Source organism: Egretta garzetta, unplaced genomic scaffold (genome assembly GCF_000687185.1).
Source record: "Egretta garzetta isolate BGI_Z169 unplaced genomic scaffold, ASM68718v1 scaffold54, whole genome shotgun sequence".
Classification (NCBI taxonomy): domain Eukaryota; kingdom Metazoa; phylum Chordata; class Aves; order Pelecaniformes; family Ardeidae; genus Egretta; species Egretta garzetta.
Genome location: NW_009259313.1, coordinates 1,640,935 through 1,652,322, shown reverse-complemented (window position 1 = coordinate 1,652,322; position 11,388 = coordinate 1,640,935). Strand labels below are relative to the sequence as shown.

Sequence of the window (11,388 nt, the reverse complement as noted above, 5' to 3'; positions counted from 1 at the left end):
GTAATATGCGTCTTTCTTTTTACTGAAGTTTTTCCCCCTCATTAAAAGCATTATAAAATCAGTTCAGCAAAGTGAGATTATTCATTCTATCCACATTCTAAACTGTTAGTAGCAGTTCTCTTTTTAACTGGTTCCTCCTCATAATGCAACAGTTTAAAGCCTTCGTTATTATTCTTTACTTCAAGAGGATAACCTAGATTACACGCTCTTGTACACCACTGGCCCTTAAATTTATTTTAAGGCCAAACTGGACTAAGACTTCATCTTTCAGAAGATTTAACTTTGTATATCACGGGCAGAGACCAGTAGAAATACAGATACAGCAGAGGAATCACATGCTAACAAAGACAGGCGGTTGAGGAGCTGACGATCCCAAAAAGCAATACTTATTTTTAATATTGCAGGAAAAGTTAAAAACAAAAAGCCATAGACCTTTGCCTGCACAAAATAATAATTAAAAAAAAAAAAAAAACCAATGCCAAACTCAAAGGTGAACTAATTAGAATTAGTTAGTATAAATTCAAGTATCTGAGCAAGATACCAGTTAGATGTGAAACAGAAACACGAATACCATGTCAGAGTACTTGACCCAGTGAACTCACTTCCAGCTATGGTCAGCTTCTAACGTTCAGAGAAATATTTAGGAAAAAAAAAAAAAAAAAAATCAATAGATAGCCAATAGTCCATCAAGGGAATATTTTCTACACTTCTTCAGGCAGCAAGTATGAGATTTATTATTAGTAACTTTCTTACGGTACAATTAAAAATGTCACAGGTATGAAAGACAAACAATCATCTTCTTTCTAAAGCATACTGAACTGAACATGATTCAGACTCCAAGACTAGAAGGAAGAGCCTTGACTGTTCAGTTACACATACTGCAGTCAAAGGCAATGAAGCTTCTCACAAAAGAACCTAATTATTTTCTATACAAATTCTGAACATAGCTTATTCCATTAGCATGTTTATATTTAATCTATTTCTACAATAACAGAATAGCTCCTGCCCACCTCTGATGCTTAATTTCTCTTTTTTTTTTTTTTTTCAGGAATCACACAGTCGACTTATTAACAGCTTTAAACTGGCCCTCTGCAGTTCACACACATCACAGCAGTGAGATGCTATTATCACAAAGAAGAGCAAATGTATTTTTTTTTTTTTCTCTAAATAAGTATGAAGAAAAATTGAAGTTTCTCCAACCTTTCTATCACCTGGTCAAAAACAAGGACAGGGGTTTTGGGGCAGGGGAAGGAGTGTAACAAATCACAAAGATGAGCCTTTACTATCTGAAACTCATTCAACTTGATGTACCTTCAATTTCCAAAAATTATTAGCAATAATTATTATTAACAGCAATTATTAACTGAATTATTAACAGTATGCAGAGGTTGAAAAATTACTTGAAAAATAACTAGCTGAAGGACACAACTTCATAGAAGGTATTTTCCATCTGAAAACTAGCCTTTAAGTTGTTTGGAAGAAAGCTATTTTGGGGCTGTGAAACTATGTTACAGGGTAGATGCCCTTACTCAGATAAGTATGAACATTACCACTGCTCTGGCTTTTGCACTTCATTACGCAATTCTCTTTTTTGATTAGCAGTATTTTCTTTAAACTATGTGTCTTTTACGCAAACAGTGCTTGAAGACATTCAACATGGCTGCCACAACACTTCAAAAATTGCTTAGGAAAACACTAAAAACTTTCATCCTTCTAAATTTCCTAAGACTGAGAGCAGTGAATCTTTTCTGAATACTTCAGACAGAAACAAGTTTGATCCCGATCAAGAAAGGCGACTATTTCTTGGAAATATCTGTCGCCAGACCTGAAGCATCTGATCCAGCTGTGTTGAGGGAGCCTGCCAAAACATCCGTAGAAGATCTGGGAGCCGCCGCCAAGCCAAGAGACATAAACAAGAATGACTGCCAGGAACAGCACGGCGAGATATCCTACCCAAGGGAGAAGGCGCCAGCCTTACACTGATCAGACACACCAGTGCAGAAAACAACATAAAATTAAATCAAGTGTTTCTAGAGACATGGCTCAGGAGCCTAGCTCTTTGGTTAAAATATGTTACGACAGGAAACGAGCTAGACTAGATAAAATAGGACACGGACTTCAGAGAAACAGGACTACATTTCACCTAGCTCCCAAAAATCCAGAGGAAACAATGCAATTTACTGGTGGTGGAGCAAGTATTGATAAACTAATAAAAAGTAACCCTCAAATGTGAACAGCCTCACACTGCAAACTACATCAAAACTGCTGTTGAACAAACGATAGTGCTTAACTATTAACTGCCTCCTTCTAAGCTCTTTGCTATTTAGTGTATTAAGACTCCTCAGGATAAATAACTGGACTTCCTATACATGCAACAAAAAGGTAATCTTACAGTTACTAATATAAAGACCAAACTTTAAACTAAATTTTTCAGAAAAACATTATAATCTGTAAGTAAAACTCATTTTCTACCTTACCCATTATATAATTACTTAAGTTGCATGAAATAGAGAACGACAATGCTTCCAAAGTTGCTTGTTTATAGTAAACTTTGAAAACATTTGGTTGATAAAAGAAATGCTGAACACCCACTATACAGAAGAGCAGCTCATAAAGGCATGTGTCCAAGAAAACCAATGTCGCTCAGTTCTTGCTCATGGTTTCCCTGAGGGCATCATGAACACAGACTACTCTGGGCCACAATTTCTTATTCTGTCCCATTACTCATAACTTATTTCATCTACCTAAGAAAGATTCGATGTGCTGTAAGGCCAGGGGAGAAATGAAGGAGTACAGAAATGCTTCGCTGCTCCCTCTCACCCACACCACCCTTCCCCTAACACAACCAGAAATGTTTTCCCCCTACCTTGTAGGATCCTATTTTCCAGCTCCGAGATCCCAGTGGAAACAGAGAGCATCCCAACTGACTACTGCCTGACCTGGCCAACAGCTGATTTAGGGAAATGCTGGGAAAGAGAGCAGTGCTTTCAAGCTCAGTACGTGGCCATTCTTTTAAGTATCAAGCAAGAACACTTGTTGGGAGACATTTCCAGCAGAAATTCAAGACTGTTGCTTCAGAAACCAGCAAATAATACTGCTGCTTAAAACCACAAACCCTTATAAATAGCTGTCTCTACAACACATCATTCACAAGCATCACATTTACTTTAAAAAACATTGCAGACCCATACTGAAACTGTCAAACTGGACCGGATCAGCTGACTGTAGCCTACTGACTTGAGTAACCGAGCCTAGTACCATACACTGCAGAAAGAAATACAAGAAAAGATAAAAGATACCTATGTAGAAACCGCTAATAAGAAGCCACCGGGTGTTTTTTCCTAATCCTGACAGTGACTGCTGCATTAGGATTTAAATGTCTTAATTTCGGTGGATTTTACTGAATGCACCTGGGGGACATTTTTACTATCCATATGGAAGTTTCATTGTTGTTTTTTCTTCTTTTTAATCTTACAAAGCTTCTCAGCACACAGAAATGCATTTACATAGCCTGATAATTTTACATAAATTGCTAATTTATCTGGGTTATGAACATAAAGAATTAGAGATATCCCTAAGTAATTCGGAATAGCTCCCTCAGTTTTGAAGTACAAGAAATCTTACTGAATTTATATGCCTTAAAGGATATCTTTAGAATCATAGAATGGAATCACAGAATCATAGAATGGTTTGGGTTGGACGGCACCTTAAAGATCACCTAGTTTCAACCCACTTGCCATAGGCAGGGACACCTTCCACTTAGACTAGGTTGCTCAAAACCCCATCCAACCTGGCCTTGAACACTTCCAGGAATGGGGCATCCACAGCTACTCTGGGAAACCTGTTCCAGTGCCTCACCACCTTCGTAATGAGTAATTTCTTCCTTATATCTAACCTAAATCTAATGCTCTTTCAGTTTAAAGCCATAACCACTTGGCCTATCACTGCATGTCCTTGTAAGAAGTCCCTCTCCAGCTTTCTTGTAGGCCCCCTTCAGGTACTGGAAGGCTGCTGTAGGGTCTCCCCAGAGCCTTCTCCAGGCTGAACCACCTCAACTCTCTGAGCCTGTCCTCATAGGAGAGGTGCTCCAGCCCTCTCATCCTCTTTGTGGCCCTCCTCTGGACTCCCTCCAACAGGTCCACATCCTTCTTATGTTGGGGGCCCCAGAGCTGGACGCAGTACTCCAGGTGGGATCTCACGAGAGAGGAGTAGAGGGGCAGAATCACCTCCCTCGACCTGCTGGCCACAATTCTTTTGATGCAGCCCAGGATATGGTTGGCTTTCTGGGCTGCAGGCAGACATTACCAGGTCATGTTGAGCTTCTCATCAATCAACACCCCCAAGTCCTTCTCCTCAGAGCGGCTCTCAATCCATTCTCCACCCAGCCTGTATTTGTGCTTCGGATTGCCCTGACCCATGTGCAGGACCTTGCGCTTGGCCTTATTGAACTTTGTGTGGTTCGCCTGGGCCTGTCAAGGTCCCTCAGGATGGCTTTAACTGCCTGCACAAGAATGTTTTCTTTCTGTTTTCTTTCAAAGTGACTCTAATCTTCATAGTCATGCTTCAAATGTAAGCCTTTCCATGGCCATAAACTGCAATCTCCGTCATGCATACATTTGATATTTGATATAAGATCAGTGCCTTAACAAGGCCTTGGCAAAAAGGGTATCTACCTTAAGCATTCCTCTGAGAATTCCCCAAAGGGGAAAGCAAGTACACTGGAGCCCTGAGGCTACTGCTGTCCAGGAAACTGGCTGCAGCTCCATGCTAGCGGATGAATTGGTTGCTACCAGAACGAGATAAACTGGATGGTGCAGGGCATGCCTCATGTGCTAAAGCAACCCATATAAGATGAGCAAATCTAAATGCAATACAGTGATGTACAACTATTTAGCATCCTTTTTAAATTATCTAGCTGCAATATCCTATTCGTCATTTGTGTGTGTATATTTCTAATCTTATTTCTACTAATACAAACTATTTAAGAGAGGTTTATCTTATTAATATTTTAAAAAGAAGTAGGTATTATCTGATAGGCAAATGGTATGTAAGCAATGATTGCTTTGCAGTAGTACCATAAATATACTTTCTGGTCAAGAATTTGTAAGACATTTTACTAATAAAAACAATTTTAAAACTAAACTTGGCCTAGAATAAATCAGTTGAACAGAAAGATTTCTGGAAATATGATAAAAAACCCAATTTGCTTGCCTTAATGATTAGAACAACAAGAAGGTATATAGAAGAATAAAATGGTAAAGTAGACTGGGGATTTCTGAAATCCCCATGAACAAAGAAACAGACATTTGATTAACTGGTAAACATGAACATTTTTCACTCTTCACACAATTAGTGTCCAGAAGATATTCTTGTAGAGCCTACCATACTGAAAAGACTAAAGACTTAGCAAGATTAAAAACTAGTAATTACTAGGCTGAAGACAGTTACTCAAGATTACAGTTGTCAGATATTACTAAACAAAGCTAGTACTTTGAACAAATAGATAACACACTATAATTCTGGGGTATAATCTATACCATTAGGTAGAATTTTACCAAGTATTAATCATTGATCAACCATGGGTTTTACTTGCATGTTTGTGGAGCCATACTATGTTAGCTATTTTTTTTACCATAACACGCACATTTAGACTACTATGTTTATTCAGCATATTTGTCAATTTGAGATCTGAATATATACAGAAGAAATATTTCTTGTCTTTATCAAATACAAAGGCAAAAGAAATTATTTGTCTTCAGAATTTCTTCATCATGTACTCATCACTAAAGCAGCGTACCTTTCCTGTTTAAGCGCATATTCCAGCATTTTGATTCTTCGCACCAGATCCTTTTTCAGATTTTCTTGTCCTTTCCTTTCACCTTGAAGAAAAGCGATCTGGGCCTGCAAAAGGAAGTGTTCAATTAAGAATCTGCTTCCTCAAAATCATTCAGCATAGCTCTTAAATGTGTGTGTCTCCCCCAAGTTATTTTAAAGGTGTCTGCACGTTTCAGAAGGAATTGGCTTACTGTGTTTCATAAACATGAAAAGCTTAGACAAAACACTGCATAGATAAGCCTTCTAAACTGCATGCTCATTACAGATCACCAAAAAAAAAAAAAGATAAGAAATAGAGCAATTTTAGTTTGTTTGACAAGGTTTATTTCCTCTCTTGACTAAACATTCAATAAAGGGTAAGGAATAGATAAAATAAGCATACAAAAAGCCTTCAACAGATAAAAGCATTTACCAACAATAAGCAGGAGAAGATGATAAAGTATTTCTGCCAACTAACTGAAGTAGCGTATAATTAGTGTACTGTTCCATAGATACATGTTAGATACATGATACTAGTCAAAGAACTGAAGTACAGCATGTTCAGCTAAAAGAAAAATAAAACCCTGTTTGTAATACAGTGCCAAGTGTTAATTATAATACTTACTAAAATAGGCTAAAGAAAGCTCTCCAGAAATACTGTAATTAAGAGAGAGAAAAAATGAAAAGCAGGGAAATGTATTTTGGTGAGAGAGACGAGGGGAGAAATGGCATAGAAGTAAATAAAAGTCAAGTGGAAAACAAGACACCTAACCTTTATCAACTACCAGCAGAGAGTAAGTATTTAGTTGCCTGTGAAAAAAACTCCTTTAAATAGACGATGATATACACAAGATACTTATTCCTAACCATAAAGGCAGAACTACCTGCTTTTGTACCTCATGCTCAAATCAAGCCCCTTACAAGAGGCAGGTTCTTGTGCTCTCTCAACTCACGAGTATACGTGTAGACAAAAATACCCATGGGCAGTCACCACTTCACACCTCAGCCTCACCTGCATTGCAAGCCACCTCCCATTTTCAGGATCAGAAGCTTCCTGCCACCTTAGCAGCTAAGTCTCCAAGTATCTCACCTGTCTCTTGAGAAGCACAAGCAGGATAAAAGGCAAATGGTCTAGACCATCAGCTGTTGAATGTGAAGATCAGTAAGCCTTTAATTTATGTTAATATCCTTTGCAGTTCTATAAGCAGTGTTTTCTGTGGGTACTGCAGTGCGGACCAATCTCTAGGGAAAGCTTGGGAGAAACGAGCAGGAGTATCCTCTCCTCACCTGCCACAACCTTGCAAGCAGTGCCCTGACACTTCCAAATGGAGACAGACACTTCTAAAGGATAACTTATCTGACTTCAGATTTTTACCCCAAAGTGGGAAAAACAGTGTCTCTAAATACCACTTGCTCTACACCAACTATGAAGGGAATGCACACAACAAACTTGGCTGAATTTTGGCCATCAGGCAACATGAATCTTACTCCAAAAGGCCACTTGTTGGTGGCCAGCTATAGCAGCTGCTCTAAAAATATGACACCAGCTGACATAATTTCATTGCTCAAGTAAACAGCCAGTAAACAGCTTGACAGACACCTGAAGAATCCTTAACCACCAGTCACCAACTAGAGCAGCCAGTTCATGACAAGTGAAAAACACTGGCTGCTCTCTAATGAAGTTGGTCTTCACCTTCAATAGAGCGAACACATTTGACTGCCAAAAAACCCTCAGCTGAATCAAAAGAAAGGCCTCTGCTGCTCTGGCATCAACCTTCTGCTCACTCAACACTCCAACTGGGATGAAACAAAAAAACTACAATTGAATCCTAACATTCATTTAATGCTCGCATTTAGGGAAGGCACAAAAGAAAGAAAAGCTGGCACTGGAGTCAGCATTTCCTACCCTGAAGAACGTAACCATGCAAGAAGCACGTCAACTCGGCGAGGTCACCGTCCCTCTCAGTAACAAGAGGAACACCTCATGCACATACAACTTAGTTTGCAGTAACTGTACAGACACCCAGATTATAACATGTATCACTGTGACAGCAATTTCTCTCTCCCTGCCTGCAAACAGGCCCAGTGGAAATAAATAAGAGCCCTTCTAGCCCAAAAGTGAGAGAACATCCAAGCACACTATTAAAAATAGTAGAATGTGATAGAAATAAATATGCATTTGGCTGGAATGAGGAAGATCATCCAATGCCACCAGGATACAAGCTGAAGTGATCTATGACGTGACCTGCTGTCTGCAAGCAATTTCTAGCTAAGAACGAACTGACTGAGCAGGCGGGAATGAAGCATTTTCACCCGGCAGGCTGGCAAAGGACAGCCAGTTACGGCCTGGCTCAAGCACTGCTCTACTACAACGGTGAAACCAGCATTACCATGCTCACAATTGAGGTTAAAGTCATCTTCCACTGGTAGCAGCCTAAACAAAGAAAAAAAAAAAAATGCAACTTCTCAGTAGTTCTGGCAGATTGCTTTTGTAAAAGAGACACACACAAATGGATTTGGTTAAGAAATATCATACAACACTTCTTTCATGTGAAAATGACCTGAGTCTTGCTTCCAGTACAGGGCAGGCCTGGTTCCATGACTTGCCTGACTAACTATGTGAGAACCAAGATTCAAAACTGTTACCAGAAGCTTCTTAAGCATGTAAAATAATGTAAATGTTCCTAACTCTACCTCTGGAGCTGTAGCATCTACGTCTTACGATTCGACATGAAGAAAAAGGATTGTGCTCTACCTCCCCTGGGCCACTGGCAGGCTGTATGTATTATACACATATTGCACAGAAAGACCGAGCACTGGAAGAAATATTAATTGATTCTTCGGACATCTTTTACTGCCAGTGGTATGCCAATACTCTTACTGATGTCTTATGACTTCTCTTTTTCCTGGACTTCCAAGAAATCCTTGTATTTATTACTCGAAAAGCATGCAGCAACAATAGAGCAGAATCCATGGTCCAAAAGCCATCTCTCCAGCTCAACAAAGCTTATTGCCAGGATCTTGCAAGGTTGCTATATACTTTACAGATCAGTAGTTTTATTGGCAAATCAAGAAACAGACAAGTGCACTGGAGGGCTTGAGAATCATTTTGCTCTCTCCTTGGGGGCTGCACAGTTTCCAGCATAGTTTGTTCATGCTTTTCTTCTGAGTAGCATCCTTATGTCCAGTACTCATTATTTTTGAGAAATTCTGGCTCTGAAAATGAGAATGCTTACATTCGGTCATTTTCATAATACACAAAAAGTAAGGAGAATATTCCCCCTCTTTCCCACAAGATGTTAGCAACCCCTATCCCTCATTTGTGTAAGTACTGGATCGTTACTATTAAGTCAACCTCAGTGGACAACAAAACATCAGTTATATATGTAAGCTCAAATTTTATTTAAGAAATTCTTAATGATAATATTCAGGTTTATTTGTAATGCACATAAGACCAGCATTAAAATAATAACTGAAATGTTATACTAACAATAATACTGTAACAGTCCATATGTCATAAGCAGATTTCATTCTTTACAATGTTTGGCAATTAACTAAAAATATGCCAAGAAACCTAAATGTTCATAGCATAAATGAAAAAACTGTAGTATAAATGAAAACTGAATAACTGAATACACTGAGCTTAAATAGCTAAAATGACAAATTATGAGATCTAGCATTATTTTCTCAGTCTCTAGAACAAAAAAAGTGATAACTAGGTTCACAGTCTCCAACCAAAATATTTAGCCAATACCTATCTAAATATCTGTGCAAACATTTAAAGTGTACGGTCTGGGTTTAAACATGATAAGTATAACTGAACTGTATAACTATAGTTTTCTTATAATTCAGATGTAAACGACAGAATTTTATCCATAGATTGAGAGTGCACAGGCACATTTCCCATGGCTGCAGCTTTAGCACAAGTCAAACCCAAAGCCTGTGCTACCTGAGGGAGTAGGAGAGCAAAGGAGGATGCTGAATGATCTGCACCACTGCTCTCACGCTTGTGGTTTGGCCACTCCTGGGAAGGTTTGCCAAAAATTTCAAGAATTCGCAAATATGCCCAACAAACAGGTTCCGTGACAAGTGACCTTCTAGTTAATAAGGTTAAAATGCATCAAGTTGTAAGCTAGTCATCACAAACCTCTAAAACGCCTACGGGGATCACGCAAAAATTCACATTGTTCCTTGCCTTATGGGTGGGGCGCATCGTCTCCATAAAGCACCCGGCCCCGCTGGCTCCGCAGCAAGGAATGAAGGCAGCATCCGCCTCAAATTTATTCCATCCTAAGTGCTACAAGTTACTGTATTACAGCTCAACTGTAAAATCAAAATCAAGAGAGCGAGAAGGAAATTTAAAAAAAAACCCAAACAAAAACAAAACCAAAACCAGGGACTACTGGGAAGAGTGTTGCCTGGAACAGTCTATTTCAACTGTACAGTCCAGGGTTGGGGTTTTTTTTTTTTCCCCACTTCATCTCATTAAAGATTTTAGCATTACAAACTGCAGTAAAACTTAGAAGTTCCATGCGCATTCGGTCTAAATTAATAGCACTGTAGCTATCTTTGCCAAGAGATTTTAAAAATAACATTCATACTTATGTTAAAACAAACTTTCACGTGGAACAACACTGTTGTTTTAAGAAATTCCCCAAAATTTCTAAGGTCACATTACTGTGAGGTAGACAAAAAGGTGAGGCAATGTTTTAGGTAGCACTGGGTTAGAAACAACATTTTTTAAAACGTTGCTGACTTCCTAATATAGGCTTAGCAGCCATAACAATATAATCAAATAATTAAATTGCATCTTAATAAATCTGGATTTTACCTTTGTTTAAAAAAGTAAACTGAACCTGAAGTTACTGGAATCAGCAACCCCAACAAGTACATTAAAAAGCGTATTGTATCTGCCCACTTTTTTAGGCTGACACCTTGACATTACAGAAAAGCAAGAGATTAAAAAATATTTACCTTTAAAAGAAAACGTTTAAAAAGAAACAATACTCTGGCTGCTGATGCATGTTTACAAACAAATGATGCATGTTTAGTATTAACTCCTATCAGTTCCTGAATTTTACAGCTATTTCAAGTTAAAAGGTGATTTTTTTAAAAAAACCTTAAGACTCAAGAACTATAAAAAGCCTTTCCATTCTTTTCTTTAAAATATTTATCTTAATATTTTAAAGTAAACCTCACTTCAAATTTATTTACACTTGAAGGTCAGCAGGTATCATTTGACAAAGTAAGAGCTATTAAGACACACAATTCTGTATACGCTGGTTCCCTAATTCAGCAACAAGGTCTTCACAGGTTGAGAGAAAGAGAACGAGGGAGGGGGAAAAAAAACTGCAAAAGTATTGCAAAATATATGTAGATAGCCAAAATAAATAAATACATATACAGATGAATCAGCCTCGAACAGTGGTTCTAACCGGTCTACCAAGATCTGCCAGGATTCTGCAAGCTGCCGGGGTGCTCAGTGTTTTTGATTCTAGTTGGCTCACTGAAGTGCTACATATTTAATTATATTTGTAAATAAGTGTGGGTATTCCTGAGGTGGGGGGGGGGGGG

At 38.5% G+C, this 11,388-nt stretch overlaps 1 protein-coding gene across 5 annotated transcripts in view; it reads right to left on the bottom strand.

The window, feature by feature from the left end:
• STRN (striatin) overlaps window positions 1–11,388 on the bottom strand; it is a 72,872-nt gene that overhangs the window by 54,033 nt on the left and 7,451 nt on the right. For all 5 annotated transcript variants that reach the window (XM_035892001.1, XM_035892002.1, XM_009636443.2 and 2 more), the window contains exon 2: window positions 5,798–5,901. In XM_035892001.1, the coding sequence (XP_035747894.1) occupies window positions 5,798–5,826 (29 nt within the window). In that variant the 5' untranslated portion in view covers window positions 5,827–5,901. The remainder of the gene's footprint in view (window positions 1–5,797; window positions 5,902–11,388) is intronic.